Source organism: Ochotona princeps, chromosome 8, assembly GCF_030435755.1.
Source record: "Ochotona princeps isolate mOchPri1 chromosome 8, mOchPri1.hap1, whole genome shotgun sequence".
NCBI lineage: Eukaryota > Metazoa > Chordata > Mammalia > Lagomorpha > Ochotonidae > Ochotona > Ochotona princeps.
The window spans coordinates 69323669-69343907 of record NC_080839.1 but is presented as its reverse complement, the minus strand read 5'-3'; the positions used below and the strand labels follow the sequence as shown (position 1 = coordinate 69343907).

The window sequence follows — 20239 nt, the reverse complement described above, 5'->3', positions numbered from 1 at the left end:
ATAATTCAGATGTGTGCTACGGGATCAGGGCTGTATGGGATCAGACTCCTGCCTGGGAGGTGACAGGGCAGAGCGCTACCAGGCCAAGAAGACACACGGAGCCACAGCCACAGGGGCTGCTGTCTGACATGACAAGTACCGTTTATTGCAGTAACATGAATGGGCCCAGGCAGACATGGGCCCCGTCCCATAGGCCAGCAGCTGGCCAGAGTCCAGACCCCTGGCTCCACCCACCCCCATATACCCAAGTCATGTCCAGGCCTGCGCTCTGGGCAGAAAGTCCTAGTATGGAGCCCAGGAAGCAGGTTTCCCTCCTTTGGTAATGGGACTTTCTGAGCCACAGACCAACTCCACATCTGGCAGTGGTCAACCAGGGCAGCCTGGGTGTTGTCACATTAAATAGGCAAGCATAAGGGTTTCGACGTGTCCTGGGGCTGGGGACTTCTGGTTTTAGCAGAGGCAGGGTGGGGAAGGACCAAGGTATTTGCTAGGCGGACCTGGCCTCATACCTCTTGGGGGCCAGCAGCCTGAGGTCGGGCAGAGCAGGCCTTTCCAGCCATTCAGCCATCAGCAGGTGGGGCCCCAAGTAGTCATGTTGAAACTTGCTCTGGGGCCTTACAAAACCTTGGCAGAACCCAACCTCCTTAGGAAGAATTTGAACCAAGACTACACAAACAGAACAGAGACCTCTGGACCCAGCAATCTTCCCCTCTCAGGGCCTTGAGCCACACAGCTGCCGGGCGCCCCTGGCATGTGGAGGAGGAGCTGGGCACACCCACACCAGCAGCCTGAGAGAAGAGGCAAAGGCAGTCAAGTTCACGTGACTCCTTTATATTAAAGTTTATTACACTTGGAAAATCTACTGTACAGAAAAAAAAAAAAAAACCCATTGGATTAAGTAGAGTTTTGCAAAAAGCAAAAGCCTATCACTCTTTGGAAAATATTCCTGATTCCAGCCCCGGGCAGGGCTGCAGCACTCAAGGTGAACTTGGTCCTTGACAGGGAGGCCAGGGCCAGCCACGCCCACGATGCCTCGTTTCCACCTCTAGGAGACGGCATGGGCCCTTCGCCATGGTCCTCTCTCCTCTACCAGCCTGGGGCGCCAGGGTCCGATTCTCTCTCAGGCTCCTCCAGCATCCCCAGGGACCCAGTTCATGGCCACAGGCATGGCTGCTCCAAGAGGCAGTTGTCCCCTGGCGTCCAGGAGTGGTCACCGATGATGGGGCCACCAGATTAGTCCATACCCTGTTGCACACATGAGTGACAAACTCAGAGATGACACACAAACTAAGCCTGCACGCGGCTGCTGGATGGGGTTCTCTTCACCCTGATGCCATCTCCCTGCCCACTGATCCACCGCAGATGAGGGCAGCAAGATGGCAGCTATCAAACCAACGTCCTCAACTTACCTCAGAAGGAACAGAGTCTACTGGGGCTAAGAACAGACTAGAGGGAACATGTGCAAAAAACCAGTCAACATCTATGGTGGACTTCCCCACAACACCCCGCCCGGGGACTGCTGCCCTCCTCCTTAAGTGCTATTGATGGCTCAGCCCAGAGGGACCTCCCCAGACCACCCAGGTCCGAAGTAGCACGGTCCCCTTTCTTGCCAGAGATGGGCCTCGGTAGGGGGATGAGCCGCTTTAGGCTGGAGAAGCTGAGGCAGGATGGGTGCCACACCAAGGCCATATCCAAGACGCCCTGGACGAGCCGGGCTGGGCAGCAGTCGAAGAAGCAGGGCAGTGGTGGCCGGGGGCCACGCTGGGGAGGTGCGTGGCGTGGAGGCGGGAAGGCAGGGCCTGCAGTTCTGCCCCGGGCCTGGTGAGCGGGGGAAAGGGGGATGCCGTGGGGCGTCAGGCGTAGAACTCCTCCTGCTTGGTGGGCTTCTGGTAGGCCCCGCCGTTGGCCTGCTTCGGCTCCTCTAAGGAGTAGCTGCCCTCATCCTTCTTCTTCATGCGGTACAGCATGAAGCCCACCAGGCACACGGCGAAGATGAGCCCCACCAGACCTCCAGCGATGACCCCTGGGGAAGGGCGGTACGGGAGGTCAGCTCAGCCGGGCAGCCCACAGCGAGGGCAGCACCTGAGGTAGCCAGACCGGAGGGGGAACACTCACCTCCCAGCACTTCCTTCCTGTCCAGGAGGCCCTGCGAGGCTCCCGTGGCACCCTGATCCACAGGGGGCTGATTCCGGAGGTCGGGGTCCACTGCAGCAGCCCCCACCGCGTTCTCATCGGAGGTCTCGAAAGTGAAGTCCTGGTGGGAGGCAGACAAATTAGGCCAGACAGCTCCTCCTGTCCCATCTGCACCACCACCTACTTGCTTGGCCAGCCCTCTGGGAGCCCAGAGTATTTCCACACCCCCATACCCCACAGTGCACTGGCCCCTGGGAGAGTCTCCTCTCTCGGGTGCTACAACACACACACTTCTGGGTGAAAATAAACAGGTATGTTTGAGCTTAACGCATAGAGAAAACCTAAGAGTCAGTAGCAGGTCCCCTGTCATCACCAGCAGCGCATCCTCCTGCTCTGGGCGCAGGTAAGGGGTACCTGTGACCTTGTCCTCACAGGCCCTGGCTAAAGGGCTACTCACCGGCTCACCGGAGCCCTCTCCGGCCGGGAGCTGGCTGGGGGCTCTGTCTTCAGCAGTCGCATCCGTGGCAGAGGGACCCCCATCTTGCATGCTGGGAGAGTGAGGGTTGGTGTGGCCTGCGGCTGCGGGTGCTGAAGTCCCCTGGTGTCCAGGCTGTAGGTCCTTGTGGGGCTGGGAGGTAGCAGGTGCCTGGGCTGTGGTGGCTCTGGCAGTGGCAGCATGCTGGGTGGTGGTGAGTTGTGTGACCTCCCTGGGTCGAGAGGTGGTCTCGTCCTTGCTGGAAACCGAGCCAGGCTCTACCTCCACCAGATGCACAAGCCCTTCCTCCACCGGCCCCTCTGCAGCTGGCAGGACAGGGGTGGAGGCGGCTGTGGCGCCGGAGCTGGTGGGCTCTAGGGCAGGGGCTGTGGCCGTCAGGAGCCACGCATCCTTCCAGGTGGACGGCGTCTGCCGCGACAAGGCGTAGTCTTGTAGAGCACCTGCAGAACCAGAAACAGAGCATGTGGGAGTCTGGGGGACCCTGGAACACCAGCCTCACGCAGGCTGTGGGGGGGGATGGGGCAGCAAAGCTCACCACTGTCCTCCCACAAGAAACTGCGTCCTGTGAAGGCCCTTGCCAGGGTGGAATCCCACCTGGAAAACCTTCCAGTGACCTTGGAAGGATGGCAGCCCTACCCCGTGCCCAGCTCTCGGTCCCCGCTCCCTCCAGTTCTCGGGCTCCAGGCTGCCTTGGCCTTTCTGTCTCATCTCTTGCCCCTCTTCCAAGGGCCATCTTCCTCCCTGGGCAGGAGGAGGCAGGCAGGGGATGCTGGTGGAAGACTTCGTGCTGCCTTCTGCTGCCTTCCAACGACCTTACGAGACCATGGTCTTACTCCCCTGAGTTGACAGATGAGAAAACAGAGGCCCAGGAACCCTTCCAAAGTGGAGGCTACCGAAGGATTGCAGTTGGAAGCTGCCACCTGCACTCCCCTTCCATGCCTCTTTTCTCCTTGGGCAGGTAGCTCGCTAAAGCACAGGCCCCATTCTTTGGTCCAGCAGCACCCATCGGTCCTGTTGCAGGTGTTCTCAGTAAACACCTGCTACACGCATGGGACAGTCTGATCACTGCCCGGCAGCAGCCTTACCTGCCCCTGAACCGGAGAAGTTATCAGAGTCATCCCCGGAGCCATCTTGATCTTCAGGGGGCATGTTGGTGGCCACACTTTGCTGGAAAAGCAGAAGGAAAGGTGTGAGTAGAGCTTTGGTCAGGCCCTGCTGTCCTGGGTCACCTTCTGGACTACCAAGGGGCTCATTCCCCCATCCCTCCACCCCCAGTGTGCAGCATAGGAATGCGGTGGGAAGACAGGTAGGCCACAGTTCCATGCAGCCTTCTACACCCCACTCCTCCACCTTGCTGAGTTCATGCCAGGGACATGGGTGAGGAGGCAGGACCCCCAGCCTGCAGAGCTGTCTGCTCAGGGAGTTGCAGACCTTACCCAGGGCAGAGAGAAGCTGCTGCTGCTAGCACTGGCAGCAGGTGCACAGAGAGGGCTTTAAGAGGTGGGGCTGCCTGCACCAAGGCAGCTCGGTCTACAAGGCCCGATTTCTCATATGCAGCAAGAACTCGGTCCAGGCCCTCTGGTCAGAGCATGATCCTCTTTGGAGAAGGCAGGCCTGTGCAGCTAGGGAGCTGGTGACAGTCACAGCCAATCTGGAAGCTTCCCTGTGCACAGGGGGCTCTGGGAACTGGACGTGAGAGCCTGAGATGCACCCCAGGGATGTGGCCCTATGTGGAGAGGCTGCAGGTGCGTGAATATACACAGACGCCCAGGGGCTGAGCCAGGGCTGCCAGCAGGACCACCTCTGCTCCCAGCACTGGCTCTCTCCAGGGCAGCAGGGCCCAGCAGTCAGCCAGCAGCAGGGAGCCATGAGAGTCGTGTTCAGCATGAGGGTGCTGATCCCACCGAGCCCACTCTCCACCAGTCCCTCTGGGTCCACAAAGAAGGAAGGAAGCAGCAGCAGAGACCTCCGACACCTCTGCCACGCACTAGGTGATCAGGCCATGGCACGTCATTCAGTCTTTCAGGGCTCAGTCTCCAGATCCATAAACTGAGGCTAATGGTCACACACAGGGTCCAGGACTAGTACAAATACTTAACAAAACCATGCAAGCACCGACCCTTTAAGGCCACCAGTCCACCAGGGCCTCTGTTGGGCCCACTCTGACTAGGTGTCCAGGGAATATAGGCCCCCATTGCTGGGTCCGTGAGGCCTCACTCAGGTAGGACAGACAAGACCTCTGGGAGAGCCCCCAGGGCAGAGCTGGACCAGATGGCAGCTGCATATGCAGGGGCCCAGGTCAGAGGGACACATCAACCACGTGCAGAAACTGCAAGGCTAGAAATAACACAGTACTTCCTGTGAAAGCAAAACTCCTCCCCACAGCGTCGAAACAAAGGTTGTCACCCGAGGATGGCCGTCTGCGGCCCCACTACAAGGGAAAGACCCATTCCACGGGAGCCTGTCTATGAGCAACATTCCTGACTGGCCCCTATGCCACACCGCGTACTGTCTACACTACACCATCCCCAGCTGGAACTTTCAACAGGTGAGCGCTTCCAGAAGTTCATGAACAACGGAATCACAGTCAGGTTCATCTGGGGACCAACCTGTTTGGAAGTCCACGTACAGCTTTCCTCCCATGAGCTTCTGAAGATCGCTCGTATCTGTGCTGCCTGCCCAGGGCTTTGAACTTGTCACCGGCTTCCCCCAAGTCTGTCCCCTTCAGCAGTGAAGCTTACGGCCTGGCAGGCCCATGCTGGCCACGATCCCAGCTTCACCCTGCCTAGCCCTATCCTGATGCACACCACCTCTGGGATGAGGCTGGGGACCAGGGTGCCAAGCAGCCAAGCTGTGGCTGTGGTGGAATATTCCAGCAGGAGTCAGTCTCGGGGAGCAGTCCTCCCATCCCACTCTGGTCTAGGCCAGGGAGGACGACTGGCCGAGCCTGCAGTGAGGTCCAGGCAGTGCTCAGAGGCAAAAACCTCTCACCTACCAGGAGGTGCTTTCCAAGAGCCTGGCTTCCCCCAGTCCCTAAAACAATTTGTTCCCTCAGCTCAGCTCCCTTATCCCTCACCATCTTGTTGACACAACAAGTTCTTAAGCAAACCTCTTCTCCACTTAAACTGGCAGGCAGGCAAACCAGCCCCGGGGTCAGAGGTGGGCTGTCTCCCCTTCCCCAACAGCCCCTGTGATAGCATCTCCCAAGAGCCTGGTGTAAGACTTCACCCTGAGGATGAAGAAAACAGCAGAAACTGGACCCCCAGGGTGTTCAGCAGCCAGCCAGTGTTTGGGCCAGGCTTCCGGCTCCACTTAGCAGGTCTGCTGCCATACTCACTCAGGCCCCCCACCCCCAGTCCTTGCTGCAGGTTCTCCTCATACCCTTTAACCTGGGACCTCCTGGTCTGTGGCCACCACGTAGGGCTGCCTGTGGGCAGGAAGGTTCAGCCACCAGCCCACCTTCCTTACTTGGGACAGCAAACAGAAAGCAGCCCTCACCTTCGTAGCCTGCAAGTCCTGGGGCAACCAGCTGTCCCCAGAACACAGCCAAAGCAGATCAAAGTTCCTCCCCCCACCAGCCCTGCTACATCTGCTCCACGGGAGTGCCAAATGTGTCCCTTCTCCACTCGTGGCACAGATCCTGGCAGCTTGCTGACCTGCCAGCCCAAAGCCAGGAGGTAGTATAGCAGACACGTGGAGGGTAGGGTTGGAGCAAGAGGACTGCGCAGCCCATCCCTGCCATGGGTATACTGTCCCCATGGAGCTGCCTGGCAGGAAGGAAGCACTTTCCATGCAGGACGCCTGGGGCCCTTACACCTGGTTTTGCAGGTGCAGCCCATCTGACATCACCACCTCTGATGGGTCAGGATGGAGCCTAAGCTAGAGTCCCCAGCCTTGAGCATGGACTGCCCTGGCCAAGCCCCACCCGCTTCAGGGAAATCGCCAATGGCCAACTCCAGGGCCATGGTGACAGCCTCCCCAGGCAGCTTCCCCTCACTGCAGCACTGAATAGGGAATGGCGTAGACCTGGATAGTCAGGAGGCCCTGGCACTCGCCTCCCGCTGTGGTAGGAGCATATCCACAGTCTATGGACAGAGGCCTAGCAAAGCAGCTTTCAGACGGTAGTTCCAAGCCAACTCTTGCTAGCTTTCCACCTGGACCCTGGCCACATCCACTCTGGCCATCCCAGGCCCCTCGTCAACACCCCTGGGAAACAAAGGCACCTTGGCTGCACCATCCTGTGGGGGATGTTGCAGAGGGTTTCAAGTGTGTGTATGTGTGTGTGTGGGGGGGGATACTCAGCACCTACCTGGAAAAGCTGCCCCGTCACCACCCCGGTCCAATCCCTTCCCATCCCATCAACCTGCAACTACTAGGCCTGAGGACCTGTGGTTTTCCCGCTGCACCCAGGTCACTAATGGCTGGTGAATACAAGGCTAACTCAGACAGCGCTGGGGGCCCCTGGCTCCCAGGGTGAAGAGTGGGACAGTGAGAAGCCATCAGGGCTTCCAGAGGTGGGGCCACCACTCCCATAGCAGCAGCAAAGGGCTGCCTGCTCCCAGTCCTTCCACAGCTGCACTGCTCATGCCCAGGCCCCAGCATCAGTCCTTGGGAGGCTGCAATAGCTTCGCAGTGTTCTGGAAATGGTCCTCTTCCCTCAGTTTGTCAGTCAGATGGACAGGCCTTAGGGAGGCAGCTGCCCTGTCCACGGCCTGGTCAGTGCAGCTCTGGGGGATGAGGTGTCAGAGCTGCAGCCTACGCCCCAAGACACTACATGGGCCAAGGGAACAACACCATGCCATGGCCTACATCCCTGAGAGGGCCCAGGACGCAGGGGCACCAGAAGTCTTCCCAGCCCTGGGCCCTGGGTCACTGGGCTCTGTGGACCACACAGTGTGAATGGGCTCTGACCAGTGGGGCCTAGGGGCCAAGACCTCCCCCACTCAGGTCCCTGGACAAGGCCAGTGTACAAAGACAGGCACTGGAGAGGCAGAGTTCAAATAAACAAGCTCAAGAGGAAAAGTGGCCTATGAAGGTTCTGGAATATTTCACCTATACTTTCAACGCAACCCTCTTAACACACAAGACATGGCAGGACTGGCCCTGTGGGATTTGTCTGCCTTCCCTGGTGGCAGCAGCCTAGATACTGGACATGCAGGTCAGACTTGCTCCAGACACCAGCAAGGCCAGGGCCTGCTCCTTTACGGACTGGGTGACCCCATGACCCCCCCCTCTCTGGACCCCTTTCCAAGGGGAACACCAGAAGAAGCTGGTAGGCTATGCCAGGAGACGGTGCAGTGGGTGGGAACAGCAGGGCCACAGCCCAGGGTGCCGGGGATGGTGGGCTCCCACCTGCCTGGGGACGTGGATGGAGGTGGTAGCTGACATCTGACCCCTCCCCCTGACCATGGGAGCCCACAGGCTGTCGGGGAAGCCTGCTGAGGCCACCTATCTCCAGCCCAGGTGACTGAATCATCCACCTCCTAGGCCCTCCTGCCACTGCCACTGCCTCTGGGCAGCCTGGGGACTTCCGGGGCCAGTGATTTATCAGCTCCCTGACTTTCCACTGAGACATTCAAGCTGGGACCTGCCTGGGGTATGACAGGCAGGGAGTGCTGGGCCTGGCCCGGGGTGGGGCCAGGGAGCAGGTGCCACCGCCCTAGCCTGAGAATGCACAGCCCTGAGGGGGCAGCCAGGCCAGCCCCTCCCCCACATACCCACAAAACCCCCCAACACCCCCGCCCACCCACCGAGACAGGCACCTCACATCCTGGGCTTGGCTTTCAGTACTGTCCCTTTTAAGTATGTGGTCAGGGCTTCACACAGGAAAGCTAGGAAACCTGAGGTTAAGGTTGCAGAGCCCAGCCTCCAGGTCCTGCTGGTCCCCCTGAACCACCATGCTTGTGCTGCCTTAGACCATGCAGAGGGGGGAATGCTGGCAGCTAACGCCAGCCCCAAGGCCCACAGCAGGGCAGTGCTGCCACCGACACCCCCATACCCACCTGCAGAGACAGAACTGGCGCCGGCTCGCGTGCTGAGACTAGTCTGGGAACAGGCTCAGCCAAGGGCTGGGTGTGCAGCCAGTGGGGCTGGGAGACCAGTTTCTCTGCTTCTCCCCACCTGTCAGACTCCGGCCAGGTAGGCAGGACGATGTGTCAGGTATTGAGCAGCCATAGCCCAGGCACCAAGTGGGCAGGGCGATGGCTCAAGGCCTGCCCCACACCCCTCTGCAAAGCCCCAGGACACTGCCCCTGGGGGCAGCCCGAGGGGCCACAAGCAGACCCACACAGTCTGAGCTCTGCTCCTGACTTCCCAGGAAACCCCTTGCCCAGGCCATCCCCACCTCCTCTCTGGCACTCTAGGCTTGGACCAAAAGGTAGTGGGGGCTCTCAGGTCCACATCTGTGGCTTCTAGCTCTGGACCAGGGACTTGAGTTTGCCCTCCAGGGGCCACAGCAGTGAGAAGACCCATGGGGCAGGGAGGCAGCAGGCAGAGACGCTTGACCTCACAGCCTTACTGTTAGCCCTCTTGGCTTTTCAGGAGAAGTCATAGCACAGCCAAGATGCTGGAAATGTCCCAGATCAAGGTACCTGGGGACAGACGGGCAGCACTGCTCCTCCGCCAGTTCACTAAGGCAATGATCTCAGACTGCAGCTCAGTGCAGGATTCCTTTTGGCAAGCTCCTCCAGGAGGCCCAGCCTTATCAGCCCCCATGCCCCAGGGCCTAAACCCTCGGGCATATGGCCTTCTGGTGACATCCTCCCCAGCTCTAGCTAAATAAAGTGTCCTCCAGTTTCACAGAAGCAGAAACTGCCACTTTCCACACACCTGCAGCCAGCCGAGGCATCAGCTGTGCATGGAGGGGGCAGGGCCATGTCCCAACCTCCTCACCAAAGTCTCTCCTCTCAGCACCCCTGATGTTGCGTAGGGCCCCCTTAAAGAGGGAGACCCCTCTGGGAGGGTGACAGGCAGATGCTCAGTCCCACTAGAGAATAAATCAGTTCCCTGCCGCGGATGGGCCGATTCTGACACTGGCCTGGGAAGGGCTATGTGAAGATGTAAAAGGATCACAAGTGGGAGACACCAGAGGGTTCCAACGACACTTTTTCAATCCCTTGCAGGATGTGGATACTGGCAACACTGTGACCAGACAAGACTAAATTCAATCCCCTTGCCACCGACACCCCCATACCCACCTGCGGAGGCAGAACTGGCTGAGCCACAGACCAGGCTGCTTCTCCCACCATGGGCTAGCCTGGGAACCAGCCTCTCAAAGCATCACTTGGGCTAACAGGTGCCCTGCAGGCAGCCTAGACAGAGCCACGGAAATGCATGTTTTTGGAGGGTCCCCTGGCAGGCGGGGCTGTACAACAGAAGACAGAATTTCCCCAGGGCACGGTGCAATGGCTCAGTGGCTAAATTCCCACCTTGCAAGTACCAGGATCCCCATCTGGGCACCAGTTTGTGTCCCTGCTGCTCTACTTCACACCCAGCTCCCTGCTTGCAGTGTGAGAAACCAGTCGAGGAAGGCCCAAAGTTTTGGCACCTGCACCGACATGGGAGACCGAGAAGCAGCTCCTGGCTCCTGACCATTGCAGCCATTTGGGGCACGAACCAGTCAGTATATGCAGGATTTTTCTCCTTCTCTCTGTGAATCTGATCTGCTTTCCAATAAAAATAAACCCTAAAAATATTTCCCCAAAAGGCTGAGCCTGAAGGGGCTAACCCCCAGACCTGGACAGCTGCCTCGCCTAACCCCACATGCTCAGGGCTCAGCCCGGCCCTCACGGCAGCATCCCCATCCCTACGGACTACATGCTGATAGCAGGTTGGGGGCGCAGCCTCAAGTCACAGGAGCACAAGGTCCCCAAGAAAGGAAAGTCGCCTGGGGACACCTCGCCTAGGACCCAGGGATGGAACTGGGGCAGGATTCCTCCAGGCTAGGGGTGCATGCCACAGAAACACTGAATGAGGTCCTGGGGTGAGCCAGCCATGGTGCACACATGGTGTACAGTGTGCAAGAGGCATGTTTAAGAGCCCTCTCGGAATTCAACAATGTAACTTGAACAGCCACATCAGATGCCAGTGCTGGGCCCATCTCCCAGATGGGGAAATTGAAGCCAGGGTACCTCACTCATCCAGGGGCACAGGGCTGCAGGGCAGAGGCGGCGCACACAGGTGTTCTGAGTGCAAGCCTTGGGGCTCCATGAGGCGGGCCAGTTCCAGTGGCCTCAGCCCCCCGGCCAGGTGCCTCCCTGCTGCCTGGCAGCCCAGCCCACACCTCTCAGGTCAGGAGCCCAAGCTGTTGGCAGCAGCTCAATAGCAGAGAGCAAAGTCTGGGCAGCCGGCGAAGGGTCAGGTTGCTGAGCAGGAGCAAAAGCTGTGTATGCAGACTCTGGGATGTCAGCTCATTGGGAGCCAGACCAGCCTGCCACCCAGCCACCTGGGCTTGTCCCAGGGGCCTCTCCACTATACCTCAGCCCCACTCCCTACCCCACCTCGCTCTACTCTGCCCCAAGCAAGGAAAGGGCCCCCACCCGGCACAAGTGACTTCACACATCTTTCCTAAAGCCCTCTGGGTAGGAGAGGAGAAACTCCACCTTAGAGATGAGGAAACCATGGCGCACAATCAGGGCAAGAACCATGCCGGAGACTACACAGGCAGCCTAGCCAGCAGTTCTGGTAGCGCCTCACCTGTCGGGCCCCCAAAGACAGACAGACCAGGCACTGAGCCCCAGCCGGCTAAAGGCGCCCTTGGGATGGCCAGCTCCAATGGCAGCCCCTAAGAAACACCTTGGTCACCAGGAAGGGTGGGGCTCTCTGCCCTCCCTGTAATTCCCAGAGCTTAGGATGCCCCAGATGTACCCACGGAGACCCCTGGGGTGAGTCCCTGGCCCGCCTATTGGTTCCTGGTCCCATCCCCCTGGGGTTGGGGAAAAGACATGGTCTCCCTCACCCCCACCCATGCGGTCTCTCTGAGAGAAGCTGGAATGATGTCAGCTTTCACCGTGATCTCAGAGCCCAGGGCCTTGCAAGTCCAAACCTGCCCACCACATCCATCCAGAATCAGCCCAGAGACAGAGGGGCTGTTGTGACAAGCCAATACCACTTGTGTCCCTGCCATGGGACCGATGCGACCGAGCCCCTAGAGGCCCCTGGAGCAGGAGTAGGAGTAGCAGCCATGCCTTTACTAGGTAGTTAGACCAGGGCCTGGGTCCTAAGAGGCCTCCCAGGACAGGCTGGCACTGGCATGTGTGTGATGCTGTGGGAGGGCACAAGCTCCCGCCTGTCTCCTCTATAGCCCACCCAGAATAAGGGAGCTTGTCTCAGGTGCAGAACACACAAGAAAGCCCTCGTGGCCGCAGAGCCCAGGTAGCCCCAAGTAGAATTGTGGTTTATGCCATCACGGTGGCAGGTCTCTTAGTGCCTGTGGGGTTCAGTGGTGCCCAGCGGAGAGCCCAAAATAGGGCTGGCATCCCCAGCTGCTCAGCAGCAAGCACCAAGGCCAGGAAGCAATTGCATGTCTACAGGGTCAAACAAATGTCTTGTCTCACAGCCAAGCTGCAAGTGCTATCCTGTGGGGCCCCAAGACAAAACCATCCTGCCACGGTCTGAGTCCAGTGTGTTGGGTGGCACTGCAGGCCTCTGGACTAGAGGTGGACCTGCCCCGCTGCATGGGACTGGACACACAGCAGGTGCTCAGATGCCTGGCCTTGGATCTGGCTAAGTCCAAAATGGACTGTGAATCTCCCAAGACTTAAGGCTGCTCTTGCCTGGCACCCACAGGTCACATGATACAGCCACGAGCAGTCACAGACACCTCAGAGCACGACCTCACCTCTGCTCCCATTTCATGGATGGGCCCACCAAGGCCAAGAGGGGCCCACATCCAAAGCTACTCACTAGAGTAGAGGGCTTGGGCTGGAGGCCAGGCCCTCAGGCTCTTGTCTTCACCTCCTGGACTCTCCCACACACAGTGGGCTCCCAGTGGGGCAAGGATGGCTAAGTGAGGGCCCGTAGGCCAGGCACCGTGACTCAGCTGATGAGTGGAGTGATAAACACACCCACCTCCCTACTGCCCCAACCTGCCCAGCACAGCTTCCATTCCTGCTGATGAGCGGACTCACGGCAGGTGCCAGGATGCCTGGGCGTGTGTGGGGACAACACCCCCGGCCCCCACCCGTGGCCTGGCCTTGCCCAGGGGCCTCCAGCCACCCTGGTTCTCATGCTGGGCTCTACATGCACAACCACAAGCTGCCTGTTCTGCCTCCCATCCACACCAGCACAGTTCATCTCTGACCTCAAACCTCTCTCCCTTGCAGGGCCAGAAGCAACAAGAGCCATCAGAGCTGGGGCAGACCCTGGGGCCACCTTTGCCCCTCCCAGAATGGAATTCCTACCTGTGTGTGTCTCAGGACGAGGAAGGAAGGCAGGCCCCTGGAGCAGATGGGGATATTGCGCTCCAAAGGGGCAAGGCCCCACCTGGACCACATTCGAAAGGACAGGAGCCTTGGCAGCCCTTCTCTGAGGGCATGGCTTCTGCACATGCAAGCCACCCCAAAGCAAAAGATGCCAGACAGGGAGGGGGGTGACGGGGGCTTCCCAGCGTCTGAGGACGAAACAGCAGACGGGTGGAGGCCAGGTAGCCCCAAAGTGAGGGCTGCAGCCCAAACCCGCCAGGCTGGAAAGCCCAATTGGAAAAGTGAATCAAATGCTGTTGGCAAGCCCCCCACATCCGTGTGCCCATACACGAGTGCACACGCACACACACCTGCACACTCGGCCTCTGTGGGCTCAGTGCACAAGTGAGTCACCCAGTAGTTCTTCCCAGGACGCACAGCCAGAGAAGGTACAACCTCCACATACAATTAGGCAGCTCACGAAAGCCATCAACGGCCGGAGCTTAGAGACCCCGCGAGGGGTTCCTAGAGCAGACAGGGACCTGGGCCAGGAATCGGAAGGCTCAAATGATGGAGTGGACAGGATAGTCCAGCCCCCACCCTTCCACCTCTCCTAAATCAGTGCCCACTAGGTGTGGCCCCACGCTCACAACCTTCTAGGTATCTGCGCCCCCATGCAGTCGCAGCCTGTGGCAGGTCACTGTGCCTCCAGGGGAAGCTCATACCACCCTCCCCCCAGGCCCACCGATCACATGCGAGGTAACCTCATGCACCCGTCTTGGGCCCAGAACACTCAAGGTCTTCTCAGACCACCCTCCCACCCAAAGGTGAGCTGGCTGCAGACCTTGCACAAATTCTGGAGCTGGGACCAGCCTGTCGCCCACCTGCCTGCAGGTGGGTCCTGCTGCTGTGGTGAGGAACCAACACTACCTGTTCACTACTGATACCCAGCAAGAACCTCACATCCCACCTGGCAGAAGGTTCTGGAATGCATGCAAGATGGGGGCATCATCTGATACCTATGTAAAGGCTCAGGGTAAAGATGCTGTAAGAGTGCAGAAGTACCAAGCGCTGACAAGTAGACACGCCCGAGAAGGTCTCAACAAAGGTTATCCCACAGGCACTTTCACCATGAAGCACTTTCCCACAACCCATTATGAAACGCACTCGCAGATGACAGAATGGGGGCAGCAGAACAGGTATGATGAAGCTCGCCTCACCGATGAGGACGACAAGACCAAAAGTGAAGTGAGTCACCCAGATTACACAGCATGTCGCTAGAAACCCGGTCCTGGGCTCCACTTAATCCAAAGCTCTTTCTGGCCTGCTGGGTTATTAGCTGGAAACCTGGAATGAAATTCAAATAACATGTGGTGAAGAAATGGAGATGAGGCCAATGCAAGCCACCTGCTGAGCAGGATGCCCAGGGGACCTGGCACAGCTGTCCAGCTACCTGCGGCCTGGGGACAAGGGGTCATCGAATGCCTCTCCCAGTACATTACTCCTAGCCCCACAGTCAGGGAGGTCTAAGGACGTCCCCTTGCCCGGGCCTACTTCCAACTCTCCAGGGATGGGCCAGGGGCCAGAGGAACCAGCAAGACCATCTCCTTGGCCACTTGGCCACTCCACTGTAGAGGCCACATCCTGTGACCATCACTCACAGGTGAGACCCTTCCCCAGAGCCCGCAACTCTTGCTGTGGTAGTTCTGACACACGTCACCAGCGACTCAGCCCTGCGGCAAATCCGGCCCACGGGGGGGCTTAAGAGAAAAGCTACCTGTTACGCTCAGGCATAGAGATTCGCTGTGGCCACCACCTGCCAGGGATGGTACACACAAAGCGCAGACCTAGGACCCAAAGCAGCAAGTCATGGGTGGCACCAGGCCCATGGGTTCGGCCAGGGCCATGAGCTGGCACAGAGATAGGAAAGAGGACCCTGGCGTCCCAGATGAAGCAGCAGTGCCCAGCAGCAGAGTCCTGCTCTCAGAACACTTTGAAGGGTCACATGGATCCCTTACTCACTGGAAAAACCTGGATACCACCGAGCCCTCATGCCCAAGGGAATTCAGGCATCAAAAATTCCACTGCCATACAAGAGACTAGAAACTCCTGCGAAAGCACAGTGTTGTCACTAATTCTTTCCAGGCCCTTCTCCTTCCTTACCCCTCTCCCCACCAAAGTGGTTAATGAGGTTTTATTGGAACCCATCACGAGCCACAGGTAGAGACTTAGGCCGACTCCACCCTGCCTGTGGAGCCGAGGCCAGCGGTGACATCAGAGCCAGGCAACGGCAGCCAGGGCCTCCCCCACCCACTCGGCCAGGCCGTGGGGAAATGTCTCTACTAGCCCCCGTAATTAAGGCAAGGGAGACTTTATGCCTTTCAAGGAGGAGAGAGAAAGAGAAAAACAGCAAGTAACCACTCCAAAACAAGCCAACTTTGCTGAAACAAAAGCCCACGGAAGCACGCGCGCACACACAGAGAAAGCAAGCTTTTGAGACAAACCAGTTCCAGTCTCCAGGGAGGGCAGTAGCCCCAGCAGTCTGCCCTGCCCATTCATAGCCAGGCGCCCAGGGTGTCCCTCCCAGCCTTGCTGTCCCCCAGGGGGGAGTTCTGACCCGCTTCCCACAGGAGACCAGGAAAACGCCAGACCTCTGCAACTTGTGTGTGACTCCTCCCAACCAGGCCAGGAGGACAGACGAGAACCCGGGAAGTATGCTGTGCCAAGTGATGCCCTTTTTAATCAGACACCCACACACTGGGAAAAAGAAACCTTACAAAGTAAGAAAAAGCACTCAGTTGCAAACTAGAGGATGCCCCCAAAGTCCCCTTAGTTCTTTGGGGGCTCAACTGGCCTTCCTCCTCCTGGAGCCACCACTGCCCTCTCCCTCGGCTCCAACACACACACAGCAACTCTAAGGGGCTTCCCCCTCCACCCTCAGCTTCCCGCTATCTGCTGCCTCTGGCTCCCAGACTTGCCACAGTGGAAGTTTCTGAGACTGCCTCCAGCTAGAGCACAGCCCCTACCCAAGCACACAGGAAACTCGTCCACCGAGGACCCAAAATCCCACCTGGCTTCCCGGTGTTAACGGGGACACAGGGATGGCAGTGCACAGGAGGGTCTGCCTCAGCCAAGACAGGTGACAGGGGGAACAGCCACCCCTCTGATGCTGTACCAGGCGCAGCAACCCACTTCGGCGGCCCCTCCCGAGGCCCCTTCCCGGCCTGGAGAGGGAGAGCAGGAGGTAATGCCAGGCGGCTCAGGGAGGTGCGCCAACTGACTCCACTCTAACTAGGATTCCAGGCGCAAGCGGAGACCCAGTGAAAGCACAGCAACTTTTTAGACTGAGAGCCAGCTCAGAAGCCACAGCCCTCCGTGACTGCCAACTCCACCCGCCCTGAGGACCGCTCCCGGACCCCGAAAGGAGCTGGGCAGTACAATTCCCTCGGGGAAGCAGGAAGGGCCCTTCACTCAGCACCTGCCCTGCCTCACCAAAACTGCATTCCCCCACCCCCTCCCGCGTGAACCCCCCTCAGCAACTGGCGGCTTCTACCCCTGGGGCAAACGCGTTGCGCGCACAGTGCCGCCCGGATGCCACAGCCCACGCGCAGGAGGCAGTGGCCCACGCTCCTTCCCGGCCCACGTGCTGGGAAGTGGAGCGGTCTCGAGGTGCTGGGAGAGACGGCCACTTCCGGAAGGGGAAGCGCCCTGCTCCACGGCGCCCTCGACATCCCGGGATGGGGTTTGCGCCCGCCCTTCCCAAGGACCCCCGGGTTCCGCACCCGGAGGGGAGGCTGGCACCCGGCGGCCGGCGTTGACACCTGGCGGCGGCCCAGGTCCCAGCCCCCGGCAGGGGCTGGCGCTGCGGGGCGGTTCCCAGGGAAGGGTTACAGGGGCCGAGAACAAAGCGCCCCCAATGGGGAAGGCGGGCTAGCGGCCGCCAGCCCGGGCGGGAGAGCCACTTTCAGGGGAATCCTCTGGCTGCTCTTTGTCGGCCACGTCCCTCTCCAGAAAAGCCGTCCTGCCACCAAGGGTGGCCGCTAACTCTTCCCCAGAGGCCTCCACCCCACCCCACTCCCGTCCCAACTGCGAGCCCCCACGTTTGTCCCTCTTTCGCCGCAGCTCTGCTGGGCGGGCGGAGGGACCCGCCTTCCAGCGCGCGGCTCGAGCACAAAGCCGAGCCGGGGGAGGGGGCGCGCTGCGGGTCCACTCGCGGGGAAGGCGCCGGGAGAGCGCCCCTCCGAGGCTCGCACAACTTGGGCAGCCCACAAGTTGGGCCCTCCGCGACTCCAGCGTTCCCAAGCCAACTTCCCGGAACCTCCCGCCGCCAGCTCGGCGCGGCTCACCTCGGGCAGCCAACGCCAAGCCCGAGTGGCCCGAGGCCGCCGCTGCAGCCTGCTTCCAGGCTGCCTGGGCCAACGCGCCCGTTGCCCGCGCCCGCTCCGCTGCGCCCAAACCTGCCTCGGCGCGAGGGGCTGGACGCCCGGGCTGCGTGGCGCTGGGGGTGCAAGCCCGCGGGCCTGGTTTGAATTAGGGTCTTCAGGAGGGGCGCTGGGACCGCGGTCACCTCGCGCCCCCTGACTCGCTGGCGGAGGCCCGGCGGCCGCCGTGGTGCCCGGGGCCGAGCTGGGGTAGGGGCTGAAAGAGAGAGCTACGACCCGGGCGCCGCTGCGGGCCGGCGGGCTCCCACACATGTGGAGACGTTTTACATAATTGAGCGCTGGGCCCCGGCGCAGGCTCCACTCCGCGGGGCATCCCAGCCGTCCCCCCACACATACACCTCCCCAAGCCTCCGTGGCGGAACCGGTGCGGCGCCCACCGTCGGCGGTCGGACTTGGGGCGGGGGGTCTTGGTTTCAGGACTCACGGTCCCTGGGCCCGCCGGGCCAGCGCGGGAAGAAGGGAAGTTCCCTGCTCCCCTCCCCCTCCACGTGCCGCCGCCGCCACTGGCACCGGCGGGTGGCGATCCCGGCTTCTTCCCGCCGCCTCCCCGCTCGGCCCCGGCTGCACTCACCGGGAGGGCCGGCTGCAGGCGCAGCGCCAGCGCGCAGAGCCAGAGCCAAAGCGCCGCGCGCCTCATTCTGCCCGGGCTGGCGGCAGGAGCACGGGGCCGGGCTGCGGGCTGTGCGGGGCTCCGGGCCGGCTCCGCCGGGGGCGCCGCGCGCGCGTTGCTGTCCGAGGCGAGGGCTGCGGGGCCGGTCGGGGAGTCGTCCCTCTCCTGCCGGATGCCTCCTCGATCAGCTCGGCCCTCACCTCTCCCGCCGAGCTCCGCCTTATAATAAACCTGCAAGCCCTTAGCCGTTGCAAAAACTAGCCCCCCACCCCCAGCTCCGCCAGGTCTCCAGTGAACCCCAGTCCCAACCCCCGGGACCCCGCCCCCTCGCCGCCCCGCCCCAGGCCGGCCCCGCCCCCGGCCCGAGCCCGCCCGCCCCGGCCCCAGCGCGGGTGGGTCCCGGGCGGTGGGCTTCCACACGCTCCGGCTCCTGGCGTCCGGTGCCCGCTGCTCCCAGGGTGGCGGGGGGCCGGAGCGTCCCCAGTCCCACCCCAGAGCTGGGGCTGGGGTCGCTCGCCCGGAAGGGGCAGCAGGGCGGTCGCTGGTTCCCGGCGCACGCGAGGCTGCAGCGCCCTCTGGGCGTGGACGTGGGGCGCCTCCAGGTGCGCAGACCGCCCAGGTGGCGACGGCGGAGGCTGCGGGAGCGCGTTCCGGGGCGGTGCGGTGCGCCGAGGCCGGGCAGCCGCAAGTGGACACGGACGCCTCCCCTACTCGGGTCGGGGTCTCTCCGCGCTCCACCAAGTCCCGGGAACACCGAGCCTGCGGGCCAACAGCTGAACGTACTCAGCCGGAGCTGTTCTTTTAAAGGGAGTTTTCGAAGTCCTTCTGTAGGAGGCAATGTGCTCTCTCTAAAAGGAAAACTAAATCACTGGTTTGTGCCCGGGAGACCCCGGGAAAGCAGCAGCTGAGCGCCCGCGCCTGGCTATTGCCCGCGGTGCCCTGGCGAGCCCCTGGGTAGGGCGAACAGAAAGAGCGGACGGGCTCTCCCGGGAGGCGCCCAGTGGCCATGGTCCTGACCCTAGGGAGGCCGCAGGGGGCGCCTTCGGCCCTGAAGCCCCCCGGACCCAAGACAACGCCGGGTTGATCAACTAAGGCTGTTTGGCTTCTCGGGAAGCCTCCTTAGACCTTCCTAGCCCCGGGTCATCGGCAGGGGAGTGGCCCTGGGTCTCCTGCACGCCAGCTCAACCCTGCTTCTGTCCTGCTCCCCAATACCTACTTGTCTGACCTCAAGCGGATGGCAGAGGCACCTCATGGCTGAGGGACCGCGTGGGCGGTAACGCAGTGCTTGGGAATGAGCTGGTACTTGGGAACGCAGCTGGTGCTGGCTTGGTCCGTGGTGGGAGCCCAGGGTGTCCTGGTGGTCTACAAGCCCAGCGCGGGAGGGGAAAGAGCGGGCCTCCTGGAGGCTGCCTACTGGCTGAGGTGTGCTCTGCTGGGCAGTGCAGGGGACAACAGGTCGCCTGGGGCTCTTTCTCTACCGCTCAGCATGCTGTCTTTCATGTGTAAACGCCACCAGTCCGGTGTTTCTTTGGAGTTGAATTAATGTACCTCAGCTTGATGGGTCCTTCTGGGGTCCTTCTGGGAGGACAAGTCCACGGGACGGAGTGGGGATTGCCGTGGGCCCAGCCAGCCCCTGCCCAGCCTTCTTTCCCTCCCTGCCCACCTTCTGTCTGGTGAGGACCCAGAGCACTGTGTGGCTGGTGTTCTACAGTTCCTTCCTGGGGGACCTCTCCCAGCCCTCGCAGCCACCTGACATCTGAAGGGTGAGCTCCCAACTCCAAATCCCAAAGCCCCCCCCGCCCAAGACACGCCTGCATGCTCCTTCGTGCTTTCATAGTGAGTGATGAGACGTTTTCCACAGCATCCCTGCCGGGGCCCTACCACCTGGCAGGTTGATCCTTGCTCCCCACTTCAGTTCTGCCCTTCTTCCTCTGCTCACCCAGGGCTCCACTCAGGAGATGTGTGCACTCTTGTGGGGCGTGGCACTGGTGCAAGCGGGAGAGCGAGACGCCAGCACCTTGCTTCAGGGCTGTCCCAGGGACCATGAGCCAGGCACCTGCTGGGTTCACAACTTCCCAGGTGCCAGTCCTTTCTAGAGAATGCCTTTACTCTCCAGAAGTGTCCAGAGTGGCCGGTCCCTGTGGGCATCATGAGGGGG

At 60.8% G+C, this 20239-nt stretch overlaps 1 protein-coding gene across 1 annotated transcript; it reads right to left on the bottom strand.

The window, feature by feature from the left end:
• Window positions 1-1212: 1212 nt before the first annotated feature.
• Window positions 1213-18377, bottom strand: SDC1 (syndecan 1). The gene is made up of 5 exons (XM_036497329.2): window positions 18043-18377; window positions 3715-3796; window positions 2591-3069; window positions 2116-2254; window positions 1213-2023 (listed from the first exon to the last, which is right to left on the bottom strand). Exons 1-5 carry the CDS (start codon window positions 18106-18108, stop codon window positions 1854-1856), a joined length of 936 nt encoding a protein of 311 aa, XP_036353222.2. The 5' UTR covers window positions 18109-18377; the 3' UTR covers window positions 1213-1853.
• Between the last annotated feature and the right edge of the window lie 1862 nt (window positions 18378-20239).

Coding starts and splice junctions, on each gene's coding strand:
- SDC1 (XM_036497329.2), bottom strand. CDS start 18,108: ATGAGGCGCGCGGCGCTTTGGCTCTGGCTCTGCGCGCTGGCGCTGCGC. Junction 3,070..3,714: donor CTTCTCCGGTTCAGGGGCAG/GTAAGGCTGCTG, acceptor CTGGTTCTGCAG/GTGCTCTACAAGACTACGCC. Junction 2,255..2,590: donor GAGAGGGCTCCGGTGAGCCG/GTGAGTAGCCCT, acceptor GCCTCCCACCAG/GACTTCACTTTCGAGACCTC.